General features: G+C 29.3%; 3 protein-coding genes and 1 long non-coding RNA gene across 5 annotated transcripts; 2 read left to right on the forward strand and 2 right to left on the reverse strand.

Annotated features, from left to right (window-relative positions):
- Positions 1–1,518: 1,518 nt before the first annotated feature.
- VhaM9.7-b (Vacuolar H[+] ATPase M9.7 subunit b) lies at positions 1,519–2,384 on the forward strand. The gene is made up of 3 exons (XM_014233791.3): positions 1,519–1,763; positions 1,829–1,876; positions 1,955–2,384. Exons 1-3 carry the CDS (start codon positions 1,669–1,671, stop codon positions 2,079–2,081), a joined length of 270 nt encoding a protein of 89 aa, XP_014089266.1. The 5' UTR covers positions 1,519–1,668; the 3' UTR covers positions 2,082–2,384.
- A 303-nt stretch (positions 2,385–2,687) lies between these two features.
- On the reverse strand, positions 2,688–4,384 carry RpLP0 (ribosomal protein LP0). The gene is made up of 3 exons (XM_014233781.3): positions 4,282–4,384; positions 4,063–4,163; positions 2,688–3,847 (listed from the first exon to the last, which is right to left on the reverse strand). Exons 2-3 carry the CDS (start codon positions 4,114–4,116, stop codon positions 2,948–2,950), a joined length of 954 nt encoding a protein of 317 aa, XP_014089256.1. The 5' UTR covers positions 4,117–4,163; positions 4,282–4,384; the 3' UTR covers positions 2,688–2,947.
- A 248-nt stretch (positions 4,385–4,632) lies between these two features.
- Mkrn1 (Makorin 1) lies at positions 4,633–9,568 on the forward strand. Of its 2 annotated transcripts, none has more exons than XM_014233842.3 (5): positions 4,633–4,764; positions 5,497–6,739; positions 7,260–7,398; positions 7,456–7,593; positions 7,662–9,568. In XM_014233842.3, the coding sequence occupies exons 2-5, from the start codon at positions 5,841–5,843 to the stop codon at positions 7,758–7,760; spliced, it is 1,275 nt and encodes a 424-aa protein (XP_014089317.1). In that variant the 5' UTR covers positions 4,633–4,764; positions 5,497–5,840; the 3' UTR covers positions 7,761–9,568. The 2 variants fall into 2 exon arrangements, with proteins under 2 accessions (XP_014089317.1, XP_036216866.1); XM_036360973.2 differs by lacking the exon at positions 4,633–4,764 and adding an exon at positions 5,254–5,306.
- LOC138857657 (uncharacterized) lies at positions 9,468–11,174 on the reverse strand. The gene is made up of 2 exons (XR_011396846.1): positions 10,348–11,174; positions 9,468–10,291 (listed from the first exon to the last, which is right to left on the reverse strand). It is a non-coding gene; the product is annotated as an uncharacterized lncRNA (long non-coding RNA).
- Positions 11,175–26,877: the final 15,703 nt, after the last annotated feature.

Genomic DNA, 26,877 nt, shown 5'->3' on the forward strand with positions numbered 1-26,877 from the left:
GCAGTTCGTACTAAATCCAGTTTTAGTGTTTCTCTCTAATAAAAATGGCAACTGTAGCTTGGCAAAGCATATAACGATGAGAGTTGTTTAACATTTTGTTTGCCTTTGAGTCGAAAACTTTTTATGTGAACATACTCATACAAAAGCTTACATCGAATTTTTCTATATAAACAAATGTTCACGCAAAGTGAAGAAAAAGTTCCATGCGAATTGGCCATTAACGCAGAGAACTTATAACAATTCTTGTATGTTCTCTGCATATAGCATGATGAGCTGAGTCGATTTAGCCATGTCCGTCTGTCTGCATATACGCGATTCAGTCCCTAGGTTTTTGAGGTATCGATCTGAAATCACATCCAGTCCCGGTGCCTGCCTTACTTATATAGAGCCAGCAAACATTACCGTGAAGTCACCTCATGACTTTTAAATCACATCGTATGGACTTACGAGAGTCACCTAGGCACTGGCTAGGCATGGTGTCTGCTTTACTTATATAGAGCAAGTTGGCAGCCAACTTCTCGTGAAGTCACCTCATGACTTTTAAATCACATCACATCGAGGCACGAGAGTCACCTAAGCACTGGCTCGGCACGGTGCCTGCTTTACTTATATAGAGCCAGATGACAGCAAGCTTCCTCAGAGCTCAATTCATGACTTTTAAATCACATCGCATCGAATTACGAGTGTCACCTAAGCACTGGCTAGGCATGGTGTCTGCTTTACTTATATAGAGCCAGCTGACAGCCAGCTTCCTCAGAGCTCAATTCATGACTTTTAAATCACATCGCATCGAGTTACGAGTGTCACCTAAGCACTGGCTAGGCATGGTGTCTGCTTTACTTATATAGAGCCAGCTGACAGCCAGCTTCCTCAGAGGTCAATTCATGACTTTTAAATCACATCACATCGAGGCACGAAAGTCACCTAAGCACTGGCTAGGCATGGTGTCTGCTTTACTTATATAGAGCCAGTTGGCAGCCAACTTCTTGTGAAGTCACCTCATGACTTATAAATCACATCACATCGAGCCACGAAAATCACAGAAGACTTAGCCAGGCACGGTGTCAGCTGGGAGCTAGCTTTCCGTGGGGTTACCTATTGACTTTTAAATTATGTCACATCAAAGCGTGTGAGTCAGAGAGTACAGAGAATATATAAAGTTATTATACGATCTCTGACAAAATCATTGTCAACCTCAATGGCAATGTATCTGACAAATGGTTAAATATGTCTATTGCCTGTGGAGATGCGGAGTAAAAAAGCTGACAATTGAGCAAGATGAGCAGAATAAATTAAACATCAAACACAAATATAAATTGACATATTCTAATATTCCTTACATATTTTCATAATATCAACGATTAGTGGTAAATATAAAAACTGTCTCAAAAATTGTCAAAATTATTAATCACTCAAAATAGATTCGTTTTTCGGAAATCATTTTGATTGCAACCGTGCAAATTTCATTAAGCAACTTGCTGAATTGAACAGCTGTGAGTAGAAGTCCCATGTCTGGTCATGTGACATTTGTTAAGCTGGAAAAGTCATTTGCCAATTTTAGATATTTTCCACATCGTAGTGCACCATTTATTTGGAATTGCATTTTCGGAAGTTATTTAGCGTAAACTATTATCAAATTAACAGTATTACGGTTTAAAATATTGTAAAATGGTTTCTCCATGGCTAGCACCTATCATAATCACCTGTATTTGGGGCTTTATTGGAATAATTTGTCCATTTTTGGCTCGCGGACCTGACAAAGGGTGAGTTAATTTTACAGTACAACTATGCCACAAATCAAAATATTTAAATTCCTATTCTTTTATAGTATCACTCAATGTTGTTTAATGTTGGTAGCTTCCACCTGTTGGCTATTGTAAGTACCTATATAAAAATAAAAAATTTTCTACCCTCCTATATATTATATATTTATATATATATATATATATTCTAGCTGGCTGTGCTGTTATATGACGCAAATGAACCCACTTATCGGTCCTAAACTAACCAAGAACGAGATTATGATCGTGGCTCGAGAATGGGGAAATCCTATCCAGGATTCAATTGATATTACATATTAGTGCTTTTGTTATTCGTCGTCATTCTTCAGGTCCGCAATTTTTTTTATAAGGCCTCCCGTTAATTTGTTCTTTAACCTTTTACTGTTTGTTTACAAAAATATTTAAAGTGCCTATTGTATTATGACTGCTGCTATTTAAGCACGAGCACATATTTGTGTTCCCGTTTTGACGGCCAAGTAAATTATCATTAAAGCAAACGATAACATTGCGATGTTCAATTATTTATCAATATCAAATATTGTAATACAAAGTGTCCTTATATAAAAATATACATATATACAATAATTTTTGCCGAAATACAAATTTTAAAGTTTTATTAGATTTGAATATGACAAAGCCCTACTTCCACGCAGCAGGTAAATATGTACACATTAACGTAGTCAAGCGTGATCTAAAAGAACAATACATATAGAAAATGTGTAGTAATGTCAAATCCAAATTCGGGTATTTTCATCGCGAAACTTTGGAACTAATTGATTTCCTTAGTTGATATTTAACTCGCTATATTCAGAAATTACTTTGAATACTGCTACTTAAAACTGCATCAAAATTCCTTGTTAAATATTGCAATCAAAAAAATTCATAACCTAAATTAAGTAGTCATACTTTTCTTTTTTAAATTACAACTTTATTTGGGTGTACATATTTAGAATACAATTGGATAACTACGTTTTTAGTGCGTAACTTGCCATTGGGTGTGTCAGACCACGACAATAATTTACTAACACTAAGTTCGTGCGTTAAAAAATTACAGTATACTCTAGGATCGTTTGTCCTATTATTACCAATATTTCCAAAATCTTCTATAAAATCCAAATAATCGTACACCTGTGGTAAGTGTAATATCAACTTTAGTGTTAAGCTGTTTAGTCGAAGAGACCGAAACCCATATCGTCGTCTTCTTCTGACTCCGACTCCTCCTTTTTGGCTTCTTCCTTCTTTTCGGCAGCAGCGCCAGCGCCAGCAGCTGGAGCAGAGGCAGCAGCAGCAGCAACAAACTTGCTGGGGTCCTTGATGAACTCCTTGATGGTAGCAGCTTCCTTGAACTCTACTTCGGTGGCAGCAGCAATAGCCAACAGATTCTTGAAACCATTGGCAATACTGTGTGGTGCCGAAGCAATAGTTGGGTAACCAATCTGTAACGATACAGCGGCCAAATTTGCAACACCAGCTTGGAATTTCGCACGCAGATCTTCGGGCTTGATGTCCAAGATCTCAGGTGAGAAAATGGAACCAGAGTCGTATACTTGGGTTATGGCCAAACCATATGAGAAGGGCGAAATGTTCAACATATTAAGCAAAGTAGCTTCTGAAGCACCAACTTTATCTCCTGGCTTCAAAATGGGCACATCATTTATAATTTCAATTGTACCCTTGGAAATCTTGGTTGGAATCGAAAGAGCCTGGAAGAAAGAAGTTTTCTCGGGACCCAAACCAGTGTTTTGTGCTGGAATGACGACTGGCAAAGGAGCAATAGCACCAGCACGAGCAGGTGCACGCACTTTCGATTCAAGCAATTTGTCACGAACTTCAGCCAAATCGCCCTTGGTAAATACGAAACCAACATTGCCCTTAATGTGTGGCAGCAATTTCTCCAATTGAGCGTTGTTCTCCAAATGACCACGAATAGCTTTGCGCATCATAGTATTCTTACCCATGAGCACAACACCCAATCCACGCAAGCTAGTACGGATGTTTTGCATTTGCTTTGAGCCAACATTATCAGCGCCGACGATGAAGCACTTAGGATATTCGTCGAAGAGTTCCTGCAAATTGGAATACACAATTTAGTTGGAGAAACCACATACAAAGTGTTTTTTTTTATGCCATGACTCAGACGCAATTTTGTCAAACGTAACGTGTATCAGGACGTCTGGGTTCAGCTTTTTCAAGCAAGACATCCGGACGATACACATTCAGACGTAAAATTTTATCATCATTGGATTAACTTCAAAATTATGTTTACTCATAGAATACTTACGACAACTTTAAGGAAGTATTGAGCTTTCCAGGCGGCCTTGTTCTCCCTAACCATCTTGAATCAAGTTGTGTAATTAGGGACTCGTGAAAAGAATTTAAGAACTGCAAGCATAATGAATACATTTTATATGGTAGTTGAAAACTCGAAATATATATTCGCAAAGTAAGTTATTAGATATATAATAAGATGCTTCCTATTTTCACAGATTTAAAAACCTACCAAAGCACGAAACGTATGCAAACGACGGTGACTTGGACCAAAATGGCCGAGTGAAAATAAATGTTTTAGTAGTTGGCATCGCATTGGAGGATTTTAGCAGAGTTGCATTGGAAATACTACTGGCGACATCTGTAGGACTAGGGAAGATTTTAACTAAACCGAACTCTATTTATATAAAACAAAAATCATTCTAGAGAACTTATATCATATACGTTCTCTGCTGCAATAAGCCATTTTGCTTCTTTTATTCCTTGTGCAACTAAAATTAATACACTTAATTTTTTTAAATATTTGTTTTTTTTTAATATTTGTGAACCCATCACATAAGTACCGTCAATTATTTGTAAGTCTGGCATCATTGTCTACATGTCTGTGGTAGACGTCAGTGCAAAGCAAAAGATTTGCTCAGCGTTTGTGGAAAAGACGCAAATTGTGTGAATATTTTCAAAACTTTTCAATAAGATTGGATATTGGCTTAAAGAGGTGATTTTTTTTAGCAAAACTAATATAATTGGTTACAAATCCGTACATTTACATATCAACGAAAATTGTGAAATCGACGTAATTATCGCTTGTGCATCAGACGTTTATTTATGTAGAATGTGCGCTTTATGGTGTTTGCTTTCTGGATATGACCATGAAGGTCCAAATTTAAGACTATTTGTACTTTGAATTCGCCAGTTACAAAATTTTTCATGCAAAGGAGGACTTCGTTGCGTTAAGAAAGTGTACTATGATATAGTGAGAAAATTAGTTTTTAAGTGAAATAGAATGGACCTTGAAAATCAATTTTGCATTTAAGTTCTAATATTATTATTTATATGCTATTGTTTTATGTTATAATTCGTATTTATTATTTGTTTTGTTTATAGCTAGGATAAGATTTTCACGGCCAAATGTGTATTCTCTGTGGTATTGCATTGCCATATAATATGTTTATAAATGATTTGGCAGGACTGAAAGAATGACAGCTGTTGTAATTACCGAGGGAAACGTTTTTGACAAATGTGTTACAATTTACCACTGTAGAATTTTTTTTAAAATAATATTTATGATATGTTATGACTTTCATTTTTCTGTTTCTACTTGTTACAGGAACAGATTCTCAATGATTTCCTTATAATTTGTTAGAAATATTAACATTACAAATAATGCACAACTAAGAAATGCTGACCGTTAGAATAATATTTATACGATTTTGTTTTTGTTTTACAGGTAGATTGCGTGTTTCTTGAAAGAAAAGGCAAAACCTTTTGTAACCTGTCTATTTCATAGACGTCGAAGGACAAAGAAAGCGATAAAGGACGCTTGGCGGAATATACAGCATCAGTTATAAAGAAAACACAAAGAAATATAAAAGCAAAAACTTTGTAAGAGAACCAGAATACTAATTGAGAGTTCATTTGCCTTTGTCGTGTTCGTGTAGCAATTTCTTAATTCAGTTACACTCATTCAAATTCTGTGAAAGTGAAACCACGTTGACGCACTGGTGAAGGTGTGCTCACGATACCACCTCCTTAGTATTTCATGTAATTTAAAAATTAAAGTGTAAAATAAATATGAATGCATCTGCTGCATTTGTGCCATCAGTTGGATTCGGTGGTACTATAGCTGCCGGTTTAACTTCTATGATGTCTAATTTAAACGTGGACGAAGGTGCAACAGCAATGTCAAGAGCACAACCAATTATGATGGCGAATCCACCTATTTGTCGCTATTTTCAACGTGGTGTGTGCCATTATGGCAGCTCGTGCCGTTTTTCTCACGTTCTTACTGGCGGCGAAGCAATTAATAACAGTAGTAATGAAACTGAATCTCTAAATCCCACAACCTCTATAACAAACAACCAGAAAATAACAACAGAAACTCTAAATGCTCGACCTAGTACTAGTCGACAAAATTGGATAAATGCTCCAGTTTTTGTGCCGAAAAGTTATCGACAAACGTACTCTGCTGAAGAAGTTGCTGATAACTCTATTAATGAAGGTGCAACGAGCATGTGTCCAACGAACAATGACATACAAAAATCTTGGGCTGAAGTGGTTGGTGGTAATAATGTGGCACAGCGTACAAACCTTATTGAAGTTACCGATGCCGAAGGCATGCTTGAAATGGAATGCCCATTTGAGGGTCCCTGTCCGTATGGTGCGTATTGTGCTTATGGCATACACATGGAACTTTGTAAAATGTGCGACCAGTTTTGTCTACATCCAAGTGATCAACCGCAACGCCGCAAACATAATCAAGAATGTTTACAGCAGCATGAACAAGCCATGGAGTGGTCATTTGCTATTGCCCGCTCCAAGGATAAAACTTGTGGTATTTGCTTCGACACAATAATGGAAAAAGCTGGAAGAGAGAAACGTTTTGGAATTTTGCCGAATTGTAACCACATTTTCTGCTTGGAATGCATACGGAAATGGCGGCAGGCAAAACAGTTTGAACATAAGATCACACGGTAAATTGAAACTATCTTATTATATTATATTCATAATTAGTAGCTTAAAACGTATAAAAAATATTAAAGAAACAAATAAAATAAAAACTAAAAAAAAAATTATAAAAAATAAAAAAAAATTATGTAGAAATTAAAAAAAAGTACAAAATATATAAAAATACAAAAAATATTAAATTTTTTTTATTAAATAATTATTAAAAAAAATATTTAAAATATTGGAAAAGAAAAAAAAAATAAATTATAATATAACTATTTTAAAAATTTCCTAAAATTATTGAAAAATATAATAAAAAAAAAAGGAAAAAAAAAAAGGTATAAAAATAAATTATAAAATGATTATTAAAAAAAGCATTTAAAAAAATTACTAAAAAAATTATTTAACAAAATTTTTAATAAATATAATTAAAAAAATTAGTAAAAAATATAATTAAAAAAATTAGTAAAAAATATAATTAAAAAAATTAGTAAAAAATAAAATAAAAAAAATTAGTAAAAAATATAATTAAAAAAATTATTACAGCTCATGTCCAGAGTGTCGCGTATCTTCAGATTTTGTCTGTCCCAGTGCCTTTTGGGTGGAAACTAAGGAAGAAAAGGATAAGCTGCTCAACGACTATCGATTAGCGCTTGGTGTGAAAGACTGCAAATACTTTAAAAAGGTAATATTTCAATAAAATATTGTTTAATTCTTTTCTAAAGAAATATATATATTTCAGGGTGATGGTAAGTGTCCATTTGGCAATAAATGTTTTTATAAACATGCTCTACCCAATGGGAATTTAGTCGATGTGGGTTGCCCAAAGCGTGCACGTAAATTACATCGTGGCTCAAACGATTTCATCGATTTGCTAGATGTATGTACAAAAATATAGTAAGTTGTATAATTACATGTGCACAAAATTAAATTGTATCTATATTTTAGATTTATTTGTGGGAGTTTGTCGAACAACGCGATTACCATTGGCTTGATTTTCTGTCCGGCACCAGCGATGATAGTGAAAGCGACTTTTCGGAGGTGTAAAAGTGTGCAGATTTTCAATAACTCAAAGTTATACAATTATTACATGCTGGCATATTTATACCAATATGTTACCAATATTAAGTTGCGCAAAGAAAAAAGAGAACCTATATACAAGTTAGAAATTCTAAAAAAGGAATAAAATCATAATAGTCTATTAGCTGCTATGGATCCGTCGTATGTAAAAAACGGATTACCAAAATTATATGATTAAATTGCACATATGAAAAAGTCGGCATTAAACAGATATCCAACAAAAAAAAGAAAGAAAAAAACACAGATTAAAACTTGAAAGTTATAAACATACAAAAATTGTATAATCGGGCGAAATGACTCGTATCTAGCTTGTACAAGTATATAGAAACAAAAGCGAATACATTTATAGGAACACAATGCAACGAACTTTTTTCGAGTAGTAAAAATAAACAAAAAAAAAAGTGCATAATATACAAAATAAGAAGTTTCCGAAAAAAAATCATCTTATAAAAAGTGGGCATTGCTGAAAGAATAAACAACAAAAAAGAAAAAAAAAAATGAAATACATTAAAAATATGCAATTACGGAATATATAAATTTAGATTTATGTGCGAATATGTATACATTACTTTGGTCATTTATCATATGGTAAAAATAACAAATTAAATGTGTTAAATATTTAATATATATCTATATATCAAAATTAACAACACAATCTAAGCCGCATATAACACACTGGTAGGAACTCTTTTTACGAAAAGCCATATCACACAAAAATGGCGTACAAATTTCAAATGAAAAACCACAAATCCTTATATATATATATATTTGAATTTGATTGTGATTTATACTCGTAATTGCCACGCTGACCGCCATGATGTCGGCTTCAATTGTAATAAACAACAACAATAATAATTAATTTATCATAACGCCATGAACGCGTTTGGGCGTGCGCCTGCCTTAAATGTCCCCCCACCATCGCGCGCAACGAACGTGCAACGGCTAATATATGACTAATGTTACTTTTATTTGCAAATTAATTATTAGTGATAATACATCAATTTTTTTTTTTATATAATAAAGTTGTAAAGTTGGAAAACGCCAAAGGCTTGTTTGCGGCTGGTTATAAAATATATATGCGTTGTAGTATTTTAAAAATTCCAACTAAAAGTGATGCAAATGTTTATGCTGGTTAATATATTTTGTCATGCATTGATTTAAAACAACTTAACACGCCGTTAAATATGTAGCTACTTGTCCTATAAACCACACGTTCACCTTTATGAACTTTGTTCTTTCGTATTTATGTTGAAGTATTTGAAAATTAGAATTCAGTATATGCTTAAGTTGTTATTTGCTTAAATATTACGGTGCAGTGTAAAAGTGTAGGACTTAATTCAATTGTTTTTCTTTTTTTTTTGAATTTAAAATTCATGCCTTTATGCCAAAAAGAACGTTCAAATTTCAAATTTTTATTTTTTAATTATCAATATTTTTAGTTGATTATTATAAAGATTAAAAGTTAAATTGTTCTTAATCTATTTACCATATTTTTTTCATTTCACCTGTTGTCTGTTAAATGTATTAAAATATATATATATATAAATTTGATTGCAAGGAATAAAATCAAACCCGTTAACTTCGCGTTTGTTACATATAAGCGTTAGCATTAACATTATTTTTATAAACAAATAAAAAAAAAAAAAAAAAAAAATAACACAAAAACTAAAAGCCCTCATATGTTAGATATAGCGTTAACAAATTAATTACTATGAGTTAAAAAAAAAAAATGCGCATAAAATTGTATTAAAGGGACATCTATCTGTGTATGTACGTATGTATGTATGTAAGTGCGCGCGCTTGCTCTAACACTTTACTAAAAAATAAAGAAGCAGAACCAAGTAAAAAATAATAATTTTGTATTTAATGTAACTAATTCCTCAATCATAAATATATGCATACTTAATACCTACAATACACAAACAAAACACATACATATGCATACATATATATATTATATACTAAAAAGCTAACATGGATTTATTAATTACAAAATTGAAAAAATATATATTTAAAAATTTATTATATTAAATTGAAAATACCTCCAAAAATTTATGCAAGCAAACCGTTAAAGTGGAAGCTAAAACAAAATCTAATTAAACATAAAAAATAACTGTAATTACGCTAAAATCTGCTCCTCGTACACAAAGTACTCATATAACGAAAGTAAACTATCAAAGTAAAACAAATACAAAAAAGTCTAAAATAAAACCAGAACACTTAATAAAAAATATACTTTGTAGGCGATTAGCAACCAACTGCAACTACATATAAATATCTTGAATTATTTGTTATAGGAAAAATCGTGGTAAGTGTGATTTGTTATATAAACTGCGCAAATTGGAGCCGGACTGCCTAAAAATAAAAATATACACATACAGGTTGGTTGAAAAATTTCTCCTATTCCAATGATCTTCCAAAAATTTTATGCCATCGCTATAAAGACTTTCCGGCAGCTCTGTAAAATACTCGTCTACCGCTGTAATAGCTACTTCGTTCTACGAAAAAATGAAAAATTATTTTTGTTTGTGCTGCAAACCAGGTCTTTTCTCACGAGTATTTTCATCCAGCTGATCCAAAAGGCTGCAATAATATTCAGAGTTGATTGTTTTACATTTCTGCAGTTTATCAATCAACAATATTTCTTTTGCATCCCAAAGAAACTGATGCCATAACCTTCTTTGCTGATAGTTGTGATTGCACCTGCTTTGGAGCTGAATAACCAGTTTCAGTCCACTGTAAACGTTCTTGTTTCAATTTAGCATCATGGTGGTAGATCCAAGTCTCCTCCATAGTTATAAGACAACGCAATAAATCGGTTTAATTCTGCTTACAGCGCTCCAAATTATGCTGAGAAATTTGTTTTCAGTGTGATACAGTTTTTGTTGAATTCTTAACGTGTGCGGCACTAACTTTCCAAACAGCTTTTTCATGCGTATTGTAATTCTCTATGTAAAATATGAAATACTCGTTCGTTTGAGATGCCTATGGCATTGCCAATTTCACGCTTAGTCTAACTTGGATCTTTACTAACAATATTATGAACTTGCTCAATGATTTCTGGTGTGGTTGCGATATTTGGTCGTCCTTCGCGTGGATCGTCTTCATGCCTAGCGCGACCACGTTTGAACTCGCCAGCCCAAAATTCAACGGTGCGTTTTGGAGGTGAGGACTCCTTAACCACTTGATATTCAATTTTTTCCATATTACTTGTAAAAAAATACTCTGCCACGTCAACTTCAATTGGCTTGTAAACAAAGAATAAATTGACAAACTGATTCATAACTTTGCATGTGTTTACACGAAAGATGTACCAACTTGAGAAAAAAAATTTTTGTAGATAGTAGTGCTATTTCTTGGTGAGACTAACCAACCCTCCAACCAACCTGTACATGTGTACGTATTTTATACAAATCTTTATTATGACAACAAAATAGGCTCCGGAGCACCCCTCGTGCCCTCTTACTTGTTGCTAATTTTTTTTTGCTGTCGAACTTACCTTGTTTATGGGTTCTGACAATTGAACATAACCCATGCGTTTTAAACCCTATAAAGTGTATACTGGGTGACCAATTTTGAGGTTCCCTACTTTTTTTTAAAGAAGAAACACAGATTTTTATTTAAATTTAATGGAGAATGTTTATTATCATTCAAAAGAACATTCTTTGGCATTTATTTTTTGAAGATTATCTTTTTCAAATGTTGGCCGCGGCTACGTCTCAGATGGTCCATCCATTGAGTCCAATTGGATGACCCGTTCGATCATTTCGACTGGTTACTGGCGAATGACAAGCGTGATGTTTTGCTCCAAGGTCTGAATCGAAGCGAGATTGTTTGCAGAAACTTAAGACTTTACATATCCACACAGGAAAAAGTCTAACGGTGTAATATCACACGATCTTGGTAGCCAATCGACCGTCCCCAAACGTGCAATTATCTGCTTACCGAAGTGTTCTCTCAATAAATCCATTGATTGATGTGATATGGGGGAAGTGGTGCCGCCTTGTTGTAACCAAATGTCGCCAAGATCACGATTTTCAATTTCAGGCATCAAATAGTCGGTTATTATGACGCGGTAACGGTCGACATTAACGGTTACGTTATCACCGGCATCATTTTTGAAGAAATGTGGACAGATGATTTTACCAGTCCACAAACCACACCAAACCGTTGTTTTACTGGATAAAATAGCAGCTCTTCAATCTCTTCAGGTCGCTCTTCGTTCCAAATGCAGCAATTTTGCTTGTTTCCATACCCCCTGAGCCAGAAATGGGTCTCATCGCTGAACAAAATTTGGCTTCAAAACGTCGGATCTTCTTGGAACTTTTCAAGAGCTCACAGAGCGAAGCGATGTCGCTTAGGAATGTCGAGCAGCTTCAGTTTTTGCACATGTTATATTTTGTACGCTTTCAATTTAAGTTCTTACCGTAAAATGCGCCAATTCATTTCATACGTCAGTCCGCGTTGCTGCGAACGGTACGGAATCGTGGTCTATTCGGTCGAATATTATCTAATAATGAATGCCGGAGCTGGGTCAGTTATTTTGACCATAACTTGAGCGAACGTGAATTTTCGTAATAAAGTTGCACGATTTGTAAAGATTTTTTAGACGTAAGACTTTCCATGATAAAATGCCAAACAATACTAAACAAAAATAACATGTCAACTTGACACTACTCTTGCGTGATCTGTCAAAAACAGGTTATTGAAAAAAGTACCTTTGTTTGGAACACCCGCTATATGGTATTCATGGTTTAGCGCTGAACATGAATGTAGTTGGTCTATGGTAGACCTTGGTGTTAATCTCATATCATCAATTCCGATCTTCTGGTTGATATTTTGTTCATCAACTCAATTTATTATATTTAGTCGCTTTAAGTTTATGTCAGATATATCTCATTTGGGCATGATTTCAATATAATTTTCGTCGAATGATGAATGTTGAATTCTTTCGCAACATTTTTTAATGTGAAGTTTTGACAACAACTACAGGTACTTCCCCTATTTTAATTCTTACAAGTTTTAAGAGTATGAAATGTTCGGTTACACCCGAAGTAAGCCCCTCCTTACTTGCTGCTTTTCCTTTTTTTGCTGTCAAACTTACCTTGTTTATGTGTTCTGACAACTGAGCATGACTCATGCTTTTTAAATCCTATAAAGTATATATACATACATAAATGGTAAGCGTACTATGCTGTCATTTACGTCTGTATGTCTAACGATATTGGGACACTATAGTTTATAGCTGCCATAAAAACTGACCGATCACAAACAATACAAAATCTTTTTTTACCTGTACGCGGTGTGTCAAGCGAAGTGAATATTTTTTCTTGTTTTTTATAAAAATAAAAATTCCCTGTTAACCGCTATAAATAAAAACACATATATTTTTTTGTTAAAAGTTTTATTTGTAACTTTATTTTATTACTTTTTTTGCGTTTTATTCCTCTTGTTTTTGTTGTTTTTGGGTTTTTTGTTTTCATTTAGGTTTTTGTTAAATGTCTATAAAGTATATATAATATATATTCTGTGTTTTTGTTGATTTTTTGTTAGGCTTTTTGTATTTTTTTTTGTGTTTTTTTTTTAATTATTATTATTTATTTAATTATTATTATTTTTTTTTTAATTTTTGTGGTTTATTACGCCTATCATATATTTCCTCGACTAGCAATCAGCATAATCAGCATAAAGAGTATTATTATTATTTTTGTGTTTTGTTTGGTAATAGTACTTAATATATCCTTGTAATATATTTGTTTTATATTTAATTATGTAATAATTCATAATAATTTATTATAATAATAATTGATAATAATAATAATCATAATAATAATTAATATATTAGTTTAGTAATTAATATATTAGTTTGTTGCTGTTATTGTTGAATTATAATAATAATATAATGTGTGTGTAATAAGTTGGTTTTTTTAATTACTTCTTTGTTATGTATGTATGTATGTATGTAGTTGTTTTTCTGCAAGCATAACATATGCAAGTTATTTGTTTAATTTTTAGTTATTTTAGCAGCAATTGTTGCGTGTTAAAAATGGGTTTAATAGAAAATTAGTCATATTGGATTTGTGTGTGGTTTGGGCGATCGCTGCTTGGCGCGGCCTGTGTATACAAATGTGTATATGTTTATATGGGTATGCGTCTATGTATTAGCATATGCTACTGCTGTTCAGCGTAAGTATGTGTATGCATATATAAGCATGTGTGTATGTGTGTTGTATAGGCTTGCTAAAAAAACAACAAGTTTTCGTTGGCGTGTGTGTGTGCTTGTCATGTTTATTTTTATTTTATTTCCGTTTGCATTGCATTCTTGTGTCGTATTCATCTACCTCTAGCAATGCTTAGTAATAATTGCCTTACGCTTGCCAACGTTATATAACATTTGCGCTTTCTTAAGTTGTTTGTTTGTATTTATGTGTTAGCTCTTAGATATTTAATTTTCTTGCTTTACTATTAAATATCATATGTATGAAATGTATTCATATATTGTATACTGGATATTTAAATGCTTGTAAATATGCCTACAACTTATCAGACATTTCGCTACGCCCACTCTGCGCCGTTCATTTATTGTTTCGCTTTGGTTTCTGCTTGCGTTTCCAGCGTTTGTTCATAAATAATTTATATCTTTAATATTTAATAGTTTTTTTTTCTTAATTTTTTTTCTGTTAATGATAATAATTTTTGCAGTGTTTGCCACATGCTACACCGTTAAATATATATGTGTGTGCATTTGTGTGTGTGTGTGTGTATGTATGCATGCTGCTACGTTGTCTTGCTTATATTTATCATCGGTACAGTTTAATACTAAACAATAATTATTATTTATTGTATAATAAATAATTATTATTTATAATAATCATATAAGTACTGTTAATAATAAACATATAATAATAGTGTTATAATATTAATTAATAATATTTAGCGTTTAACGCGCTGAAAATTTTGTCTATCAATTCAGCAAAAAATTTGCGAATTGAAATTATGCAACTACTTTGTTTTATATATAAGTATATATAGTATGTACTTTAATTTAATTTATTTACGTTTTAAATGTAATGCAATGCAATTAGTTTAATTAGTTGTGATACTTTTTTTTTTAATTTTTGTAATTTACTTTACAACTCACGTTTAATTTGTAAATTTCTTTTACATGTCGGTGTATGCTTTCATCCTTTTTGGCTTGTCGCACTTGCAATGGCGAACGAAGCGCTTTCATTTTCTTATATATAATAGAATATAGTAATTATGTATCGTATGTATGTACGATTAAATGGTATATATGTATGTATATTTTTTTCGCAGTTTCGCAACTATATATATAATTAATTTTTATGCATTTTTGCATAATTTATGTAATTTATTTTTTCTTTTGTATTTTTGTTTTCCCTTGCTATTTTTTCTGTTTTTTTTTCTATGCATGTATGTATATACGCTAAATTACTATTTAATTATTTTTTGTTTTATAAGGTTTAGTTTGTTTATTTGGTTCACTACTGTAACATTCCCTATGAAAGTGTGTGTGTGTGGCTTTCGCATTTTTGCTCTTGCAGTGGTTTTCAATATTAGTTAAGTCTGTTTATAAGTTAATACGGTTCATTCTAATCATTTGTATATAATGTGTTCAAGTATTGTATATTTATTTTTGTATGGCAAATTGTTCTCCAAAAGTTGAGTTAGTAATGCAACTGATTTTTAGAAGTGTATGTGTATGCGTGTAAGCAATAGAATGAATTTGTGAAATTGTGAGTGTACTGTGTGTAAATCAAATAAAGTTTTTTAGTTAAAGAAATATGTTTATAGTTTCAGCTAAATGAAGTCTTTGAGTTGATTTTGAACTAAATGAAAAGTAATAAAGGTTTTTAAGTTAAAGAATTTTTGTATTTTCAACTAAATGAAAGGTTATTTAATGTGAAATTAATTTGAAACACTTTTAAGTTTCAAACTAAAAAAAAATTAGTATATCAAGAATTTTTTTAAGTTCGAAAATCATTTAAAGCACTTTTCAGTATTTTTTTTTAATGTTGTAAAAATTGAATTGTCCAAAGAACTTTTTAATTCGAAATAAATGCAAAGATATTTTGAAACACTTCAGAAATTTTTTATTGTTGTAAGTGAAATTGAAAGGTACGAAGAATTTCAATAATTTCGAAAATAATTTGCAACAGTGTTACCAAGAAATTTTAAAATTCGAAATTAATTCGAAAATAATTTGAAACTCTACAGAGTTTTTTTCATGTTGTTGTAAGTGAAATTGAGAGGTACGAAGAATTTCAATAATTTCGAAAATAATTTGAAACTCTTTTGAGAAATTTTTTTAAAAGTGCTGTAAGAAAAATAACATATTACCAAGAAATTTTTAGATTCGAAATTATTATTTTTTTAATGTTTTTGTAAGTAAAATTGATACCAAGAACTTTTGTAAATTCGAAATTAATCTGAAAATAAGTAATAATAAAAATAACGAAATTAAGTCGAAAATAATTTAAGACACTTTTCAGAAAACATTTTTGAAAATACGTATGGAACAATTGCTTCCAGTTACGGCTGAACTTTTTTTTTATAAATTTCAGTCTGATGTTTTGACGCCTTATTATAAGTACTTAGGGCACAATAAACCTTAGGTCGCGGTGCAAACCTCATTTATTATCTATCTATTATAAGTACTTGTGTCTGATACTCGACATTAATTGGAAAATATTAATATAATAATGTAATTAACCGGTTGAGATATAAAAAATTTAAGTCGAAGTTAAACTGGTTTTCTGCCCAATTTACTGGGTACAGAGAAAGAAAAATTGATCGAGGCGGCAGCTTCGATTCATGAAAGGCTTTTTAAAGCAATTCAAATTTTTTTTTATATGAAAACAATTTTGAAATTTAAACCAAAAAATGTGCAAAGAAAATTTTAAAGCAAACATTTTTTGGTACCAAAAATCTTTTTAAAAGCTTCTATTAAAATTTTTTTTATATTATTTTTTTTTTTATTTCAAATCAATTTCGAGCTTTAAAATAAAAAGTGTGCGAAGAACGTTAAATACTCAATATCTTTTTATTTCATATAAGTTTCGAATTTTGAAATAAAATATGTGCGTGAAAGCTTTGAAGCAAACAATGTTTGAAACAAAAATCTGCTTGGGAGCATCGACTAAATTCAGTTTTTCCATTTTTTTATATAAATACTTTATGTTTTGAAGTAAGTTTCGAATTTTGAATAAAGAAATTGCACAAAAAATATTCATGCAAACAATTTTTCGACAAAAATCTGTTTAGTAGCTTCAATAACAATAATTTCAAAACTGGAAAACAAATAAATTTCTTCGAAAATTATTTTTGAAACATTTTTTAAAACTCATTATTTGTATAAATCATTTAAATTCTGAAAACTAAAATACTTATTGTTAAAAGCTTCAAGTAAAAAAAAAATCAGAACTAGAAAACAAATTGTTTTTTCGAAAATCATTATCTAAATGTTTTTTTTTTTTAAATTAATTATATGTACAAATCATTTAAATATATTCAAAACCAAAATATTTGTTTTTCAAAAATGAAATGATTGCATGTTTTCAATGTTCACAAATTCTTTTATATGTTATGTTTGTATATATTCTTCTTCAGTTGCACGTTTTGAAAATTTGATTAAATGCTTTTTTATACTATACTGGTTTGCGGTCATTGCATTATGCACGGCTTCTATTTTTTGTCTTATATCTGTCAAATTCTATTACTTGATTTTCTATGCTATATTCAGCTTAGTCATAAACTTATTAAATAGTTTACTAAATTTTGCATACAATTTTTTATTTCTTCATAAGCTAATAAACTTTACCTTACGCACCAAACTATTGGTAATAATACAATAATTTGTATCTTCATTACTATTTAACAAATAAAATCCCTTGCTTGCTTTTTATTAATATTAATTTACTGATAATATCTCTAAAATATCTTTTCTTTCATATTTTTCTTTGCGCTAATTATACATAGTTGAATGATATAAGTTTAAATAATTTCCATTTGGAATATTCTTCAAATATTGTATATGTATGTATGTATGTATTGTATTGTATAATATTTTTTTGCTCATCTAAATACTAAAAACCTTGCGCTGCTAATACAATTATTTATTAATTATTACAATGCCATTATGATGTTTTTAAGACAATATTAATTACTGTCTTGTGTGTTTTTGCTTTGAAGGACAAAAATTAAAATAAAAATAATTCTTATACTCTGTAGCAACATGTTGTGAGAGTATAATTATATTAGTGCCTTCGCGCATGCGTTAATATTTCAAGTTGCTTTTCAAAAAAGATTTCTAGGTCTAAGATTTTGTTTTCGATAAAAAAAATTTAAATGTGATCTATTTTAAAATTAAAGTTAACTTGCCGATAACAGCATTAAATAGGACTTCTTTGTAGCTGAAATCTTTTATTAGTTAATTAATTAAAATTCACTTATCACTACCTTTTTAGTATTTTTGTGTATTATTCTACATATTTTAAGTCTGATATGGTGAAAAATAGTCGAAGAGCTTTTATTTTGTTCTAAATAAAAGAAAAAAAAAATCATGTGGTATTTTTTAGAAGGAATTGTCGAGGCTTTCTTTTACTACATTTTTTTTATTTGTATTTCTTACAAAGCAAATTTCAAAACCTCAAAACTAATTGAAATAGCATACAAAAGTTTCAATAAGCTTAAATTTCACTTAAAGCTCTCATGCTTACATTTCGTTTAAAAGCTTACACGAAGTTCGCTTGCATACAAATTTTCTGAGTGTGGAAACCTATGCTAAATAGCCGGCGCTTTTTCTTCAAATCATGCTATGAAAGTTAGCGCTTTCATTTACTATTGACATGCCAGCTGATTTTCGTAATGTGTTTAAAGCTTAAAGCTCCAACAAATCAAAAGCTTGCGCTGCATTTACTTTTTATATTAGGTAATATTTTCTATGCAGGCATAAACTTAACTGCTTGCTTCAGCTGAAGGTTTCAACTCAAAACAACTTTATCAATCATAAAAAAAAAATTGTTGTGTTTTAGTGTTTAATTTTGTATTATGCTGCTTAGCGCTAATGCTAAATGCATCCCTGTGTCGATTTCTCTTCTAGGTTGATTAGTTTGCATTACTACATCATAGAATATTTGTTTTTGTTTTCGCTTTCGCCTATAGTCTTTCGTTATAACAGTATTGACTATTATTATTATCATATTTAATAATAATAGTTTGCCTTAAATGTATTTGAAGTATTTCTATCTTTAATTATGCTTGCGTTTAAATTGTTGATTTTGTGAAATTTCGCTTCTTATTTATTTTATTAGTTTATTTGAAACCATTTTACAATAAAAATGTGTATTTTTGATACTTTAATATTTTCAATTACAATTTGATCTTTTTTTTACGCATTTTTGCGATTAGCGTGATTTTAGAATTTTTTTACTAATCTCAATGCGTTATTTTGTAATTATTATTGTATTGTTTTGCTTGGTGAATTTTATTCTCTAAAAAGAAAAAATAGTAATAAATGAAAAAGTGCTGTAAATAAATTGTAGAAAAATTTAGAAAGTACATATACATTTCTTCAATTGTCGGTATTTGCTACGGGTATTTGTTGTTGAAAATTTTATTTTTAATTGTTTTCGTTTTTTATTTATGCATATAGCAATTCATGTGTTTTATGGACCTTTATATATACTTTTTTTGTCATTATTTACTATTTTTTCTGCTGATTTGCTTTCTAAAACTTTTTATTGTTCATTTAAAGGTGCTCTTTAAATCTAAAACTTGTTTGTTTTTTTATTTTTGTTTTGATTACTAATTTAAATAGTTAACAATTTGTAATGTTTTGTGGTTGCGTTGCATGTATTTGAGAGTTGTGATAATTTGCAAACATTGATGAAAGAAATCCACAGAAAGCTTAAAGCCAGAAGTTTAAAAAACTAAAAAAAAGTTTTAAATTATTTAAGAAAAGGTTTGAAACTAGTAAATTTAAATCTAAGCGCATAAACTATTAAAAAAATATTCTGAAATATTTTAAAATATAATATTAAAAAAAAATATTTTAAAACATCACATAATATTTTTTTAATAATATTTTTTTTAATAATTTTTTTTTTAATAATTATATTTTTTAATAATACTATTTTTTGTTAAATAACATTTTTTGAAATAATATTTTTTTAATAATTTTTATATATATAATTTTTTTTTATTATATTGTATTATTAATAAAATAACAATATTTTTAAAATAAGTTTTTATAATTTTTATATTATTATTTGAAAAATATTAAATATCATTTGAAAGAATTATTATTGAAAAATATTATTAAAAAATATTACTTGACAAAATATTATTAAAAAAAAAATATTTTAATTATAAAAAAATTACAATAATTATTTTTAAAAAAATATAATACTATTAAAAACAATATTTCATAATATTTAAAAATATATTGTTTTCCAATAGGAGTGATATAATTTTTCTTCTAAAAAATACACTAATTGTTAAAAGAAGTCAAATGTTTTTATTAAATTTGAAGTACCATCGTTACAATTAAGTTACGAATAAAACATCATTCAAATGGCCTCCACGACTTTATTTGCAGGAACGAATTCGATGAACCTAATTTTCGAGTACTTCTTTCTTGACTTCTAAAGCTTCAAGAGAGTCTGGTTTATTGCTAAAGATGAATTACTTCAAATAACCACACAAGAAGTAGTTTAATAGTGTTAAATCAATAATTTTTGGAGCCATTCAATGTTACAATTTCTTGAATTATCAAATCTCCAAAAAATTCTCGAAAAATATTAAAAAAATATATGTTATTTAAAAAAAATTTTCAATAAATAAATTTTTTTTCATTAAAAATATTTAAAACAAAACAGTTGTTTTATAATATTATTTTTTTAACATATTAATATGTTTTCTTAATTTTTGTTTAGAGCAGCATTTTGTAATTTAAAAAGAACACTCACTTATATAAAAAATGTATTAATGAAAATTTTTTAGATACCGTAATAGTGCCGAAAAATTTCTTGAAACCTTCTATTGCGTGGTATAGTTAAAAATCGGTAATAGGAAAACATTTTGTGTTAAGTGAGTGAAATTTAGTGCAAAACGCAGTGAAATAATTTACAAAATTATAATAATAAAATATAAATAAATAAAGTACTATAAATAAATAAATAAATAAAATATTAATTATTACAATAAATATTGCTAAAACTAAAGCAAATACATCTAAGCAGCTTGCAAATGAAGCAACCGAAAAAAAACCGTTACCTAAAAAAAAAAAAGATTTCGAAACAATACTTCTTGAATCATTGTAAAGTGTATTTAATTTCGCTATATTTGTGCTTACTAACATTTACTAACATGCGGACGGAATTTTCTGAATAGAACAATCTGGAGATAAGTTAGACTCAAAAAATTAAAAAAATATTTTGTTAATTTGTAACAAAACAATTTACAGAAAATACATACGAGTACACACTTGGGTTTCGAATTTCTAAGCGAGTTTAATACTAATAAAAAAATATTTTTCGTGCTAAACTGTTAAAGAAATAGATTTGCGCAAAATATTTATGCATGTCGTGTTATAATTTTTTTTTATTATGTGCTAGCTTTTGCAGTTATTATAATAAAAAAAAAAACATTTTTTTCAATTACTCTTCACTAGCTCTAATAAGCGGCACTCAATTCTGCTAAGCTTTTGTAAAATGCAACTCTGCTATTTAAACTCACCTAATCAAGTTTACATGTAGGCATTGCATATGTATTTGATTATATGTATGTATGTATGTGTTTATGTCTGTGCGCATGCGCTAAGTGGCGCAAAGTGCTGTTATGCTTATTTTCTTATGTTTGCTTTATAAAATTAGTTATCAGTAATTTCATTTACAGCTAATGTGTTTGTTAATCTAAATTTTCAAATTTATGTATATGTATAGTATATATGTTTTTGCTTTTGTGTATAATTATATTTTATTTATTTTTTTTTTTATATTAAACTTATTTACAATATAAATTCGCTTTATGTTTGTCTTGCATAGGTTTTCTGCTCCTCTAAAATGGTCAGTAAAGTGTTGATAGTGTGCTACAGAGTGCTTGTGTGAGAGAAAGAGAGTGTGTTGATGACTGCATATCAGTGTGTGCGCCCCTGTATCAGTGTGGAAATGTATTTGCAAGCAATTCAGCTTCATGTTCCATTATTGTACGAAGCTTGAACAAATTATGTTTTTGGTGAATAATAGTTTTAAAAATGTAGAAGCAGTAAGCTTCTAAGCTCGCGCTTATTAACAGATTGGTATGACTAAAAAGCTTACGCGTGCTTTGTGAAAGTTGAAAAATATGGATTATTATAGTGAAAGCTTTTCGTGCATGTAATGGAAAACAGCTGAGCAATTTTCCAAATTTTGTGATACATGTAACCAAAAAGTTTCGCGTGCTTTGTAAAAGTAGAAAAATATGAATTGTTAAAGTGAAAGCTTTCGATGCATGAATTGGAAAACAGCTGGGAAACTTTCAAAGTTTCGTTATACGTATAACCAAAAAGCTTTCGTGTGCTTTGTAAAAGTAGAAAAATATGAATTGTTAAAGTGAAAGCTTTTGATGCATGAATTGGAAAACAGCTGGGAAACTTTCAAAGTTTCGTTACGTATAACCAAAAAGCTTTCGCGTGCTTTGTAAAAGTAGAAAGATATGAATTGTTAAAGTGAAAGCTTTTGATGCATGAATTGGAAAACAGCTGTGAAACTTTAAAAGTTTCGTGCTAATTGTATTATTAAATTACTGTGAAATACATATGAAGGTAAACTGTTGAAGAAATTAAATAGATTAATGTTTTTAAAAATATTTCGGTGTAGTATTTTGTAAATGTGTAAGCAGTAAGTGTGCTGACTGAGGGTTTTATGCTTTTATTTCGCATACATATACATATATGTTGTAACACTAAAAATTTACGCACTTAAGACTTGAACAATGCTATGTGAATTTTATTTCATATCAACGCGTATTTTATAAGATTTCATTTTGACTTAATTTACAGTGATTTGTAGCAGCTAATTTAAATTGTTTGTATATTAGTAATAATAATAATAATAATTGCATGTAGTACCCTGTATCCTAAGTGTTATTTATTTTTTAACCATTCTTCATGTGGATGCGCTCATTCGTTTAGTGATTTTCATTTAATAAGAAAAGCTCTCACTTGTGTGACTTAATTATTTAAATATAGCATGCTTATTTGTGAATAAAAGCTTGTGTGACTAAAATGTTTTTATGTTTGTTTATTAATAATATGTTTGCTTATAATCTTAATATTTTTCTTTGCAGGTAAAGGCATATTTAAAGTTTTTTGTTTACTTTTCCATCGATTCTTCATTTAATTTCAATTTGGTTTGCTCGCAACAAGCGCGTTGAAAACCAAGTAAAATTTAATAAAGCAAAAGTGGCAACATATTTCATAAATCATTGACGAATGTTCTAACAAAATTTTAAAATTATTCTTAAGTTGCATTCTAATTATAAGTTTGTTAAATTGTTACCTTAAGTGTTTAATGTATTATTTCACATGACGAAGCTTTCAAATAGACATGCAAGCTTTTTATGCTTTAACGCATGCTTTTACCATACCCAACAAGCTTTCGTAAATTTACGTAATTGATATTCTTATAAAACACATTAACAATTTTCATAATTTTCAAATGTGCTTCTTGTGGACACATTACCTCGGTCTTTTATCAAATGCCTAGTTCAATTAACCATATTGCCGCAACTTCGTTTAAAACTTGTGTTTCTAGTCAATTTCATAATTACACATTTTCCCTTCTAGTAATCACATTCTATAAGAATGCTTTTATTAGCTATTCTCATTTAATATTTAGCACAATAAATCAGCACCTTATTACTACGCTCTATATATTCCACTACTAAATTCTACAAATTTAAACACTTTGTAATAATATGTAAGTATATATATATATATGTACTTATTTACTTAGTTAAACGCTTAAGATCAGTTCTATATTATCTAAGTTACTAATGACTAAAAATTTAAATTGCTGAATTTATTTATTTAATATAGTTTCCTTGCTATGTACAGTAATGTAAGGAACGTTTTTCGATAAGAGATTCATTATCTGTATTTACTTTGTAGTACTTAATAAATTTACAGCACATATGTTTCTTACAAGTTTATTGTAAAACAAAAGCTTATTTTGCTATTAAGGCTACAGGCTTAATCTTTAAAATAAGAAATAAATAATAATAACAATCAAGATACCAATATGCTTATGGCTTTAAACTCTGGAAACCGAAACGAATTTTATGCCGAAAGCTTGCTTGCATATATTAGATGAAATTATTGAAAATAGGTGAGTTTACATTCTTGAAGCTTTTGAAACACGCTTAAAATCTACTTTACTTAAAATATATTTCCAAATAAATAAACTTTTAATTCTTCCAGTGGATATATATTTGCAGTCTTAAATATATATTTCCAGCTTATTAAAAAATTATGAAATATATCGAACAACTCCTTTGGAAGCTTTAATCTGGAATGAATGCAAATATCATTCAGGATTAAAAGCTAATAGTTTACGCTCTTGACTTGGCGTAAACAAAAGTGCCATTTACCTCATAAAGTGTAAGCGAAAGGGTCATTAACCCCATGAAATGTAGACAAAAGGGTCACTGATCTCGACAAAAGTAAACAAAGGTTGTTGGCTTGGCCAAATGTAAAAAAAAGGGTCATTGAACTCATAAAATGTAAATAAAAGGGTCATTGATCACTAACTGTGATTCGAAATTCGAAAGCTTAAATGGTTTTCATGGGAAAACGCAAGTAATAAGCGATTTAAATATGATATGATATTAGAAGCTTTAAACTGAAAGTACACCTAATGGTTTTTCCATTTCAAAATAGTATAAAAAATTTCGTATGCTAGCTAAAAATTTGTTTAAGGTTTTTCTGTCTCAAAGCTCTAGTGAAAACTTACATCTCGAATTTATTTGAATGTTTCTGAAAGCTTAAAAAGCTTTCATGTGAAAGCGCAAGAAATAAGCAATGTATTCAATTTTAGTGCATACGAAATGTGGGTCGGAAAATTGAAGCAAACTTTTGTTAAAAACAAGGTAATTATAAAACAACAATAAATTATTTGTAGTTACAAAGTTATATCATATTGTGCACAATATTTTTTTCCGTTTTTCAATAATTTGTTGCAAATCTTTTTTTTTTATTTATTATTTAAATCTATATACTAATTGTTACTAATAATGGTGATAAGAACTTTTTTATTCCCACTAACTGGGATATTTTCGGACGCATTTCACTTTGTGTGATTAAGTTTAGTATATGTTTTTATTTGATTTTGTTAAAGGATGCTGTTGTGTGCGTTTTAATTATTTCATTTCAAATGTGTTTGCGTGTGTGTGTGTTTTTATTTTAATATTATTAATTTCGTTATATGCAACAGCTTTCGTCATGATATGATTTAAAATATTTCTCAGCTTAACAAAAAGCTTATTTATTATGCATTTTATTATAATTTCTTGCAATATACTTTACTTTTGTGAAAAACTGAATTTGGCAAAATTCTGCGCATGCGCGCATACTAATTAAACGCGTGTGCGTCTGTATTGTTCGGGCAGCACATAAACGTAAGTTTAATAAAAGAGCGAAACCTTGTGTAAAATATGAAATTATCTTTTTTTTTCTTATTTTGAACAATTCAAAATTTTTGAAATATGTTTTTATTATATCTGTGGTTATTGTAATCAGCGTGCTTCTTAAATTTCTGTGTATCAAGGTACATATTCATATTTTCTTAACTCGCATTACAATTTGTGAGTTTTACATATGCATGTATATGCGCAAGTAATTACGTGTTCTCAATTATTTATTTGTTATAATATGCATTTTAATTATTTTGTTTAGTGTTTGTTTAGTAAAATTGTTGAAATTTTGATTTTTGGCTACATTCATATTGTGTTTTTTGCATTTATCACCAACGTTATGAGCTTGTTTTTTGTATTTTTTGTGTTATTATAGTTTAGTTTTAAATTTAACAATTTACTTTTAATTATTTATTATTTATATTTTAATTGTTTTTTGTATTTCTTCTGTGTTTTCGAAAAACAAATATATGTTGCCGCAGAATTATTGTAAATGTGTTAAGTCGGTCAAAGCATAATTTTATAAGTGTTGACAATAGAATTTCGAAATTTCGCTAAAACGTTTCAGTTATCTTGTTTATTTGTTTTTTTCTTTTAATTTAGTTTAATTTTTTCTCGATTCACAGCCCATTTGTGTGTGTGTGTGTGTGTGTATGCATATGTTAGCAACTCATTTCTCTGTGGATGAATGCAAAAAATTGATAAAAATAAACAAATAGGTAAGCACTTCCCGCCAATCAATTTCCAAAAAAAAAAAGAAATTCTAACGTAGTTACATAAAAGAAAAAAGGCAAATTTAATTGTTTTGTTTATAATAAACTTTTTATTATTTTTTTTTCGAATTTTCCTCTGCTTGTTCCATAATAATGGTGCTAATAATAATAATATTCCATAATTAATAATGTTTTGTTAATAATGACTAAATTCATAATTATTAATTTCATAATTATTATAATTGTATTTAATAATAATTAAATTCTTAATGCATACAATATGTGAATGCATGTAAAAGCGTTTTATTATTTTTATTTTAGTTCTTATTATTACTAGTTGATTTCAATTTTTAATTAAATTTCAAATTACGTTTCTTATTCGGGTAAGAATTTTGCCAAAATCAGTTTTCAGTAATGCTATTAATTAAGTAATTTTAAAAACAATTTTGTTACTGAAATAAAAGCAAACTGTCTCAACAATACGTAGTACATTAAGACAATGTTTGTATATAGGTAAATAATTATAAAATAGTTACAACGAAATGATATAAAAAACACTCATTAGTTACTTTTGGTAATTTGACTAGAACTTTTCAATTTAATTGTTTAAAACATAACTGATCTTTTTTTTTAAAATAGTTTTATGATATTTTCTTCCTTTATTAAACCAAATAAAATGC

Source organism: Bactrocera oleae, chromosome 6 (assembly GCF_042242935.1).
Source record: "Bactrocera oleae isolate idBacOlea1 chromosome 6, idBacOlea1, whole genome shotgun sequence".
NCBI classification, from domain to species: Eukaryota; Metazoa; Arthropoda; class Insecta; order Diptera; family Tephritidae; genus Bactrocera; species Bactrocera oleae.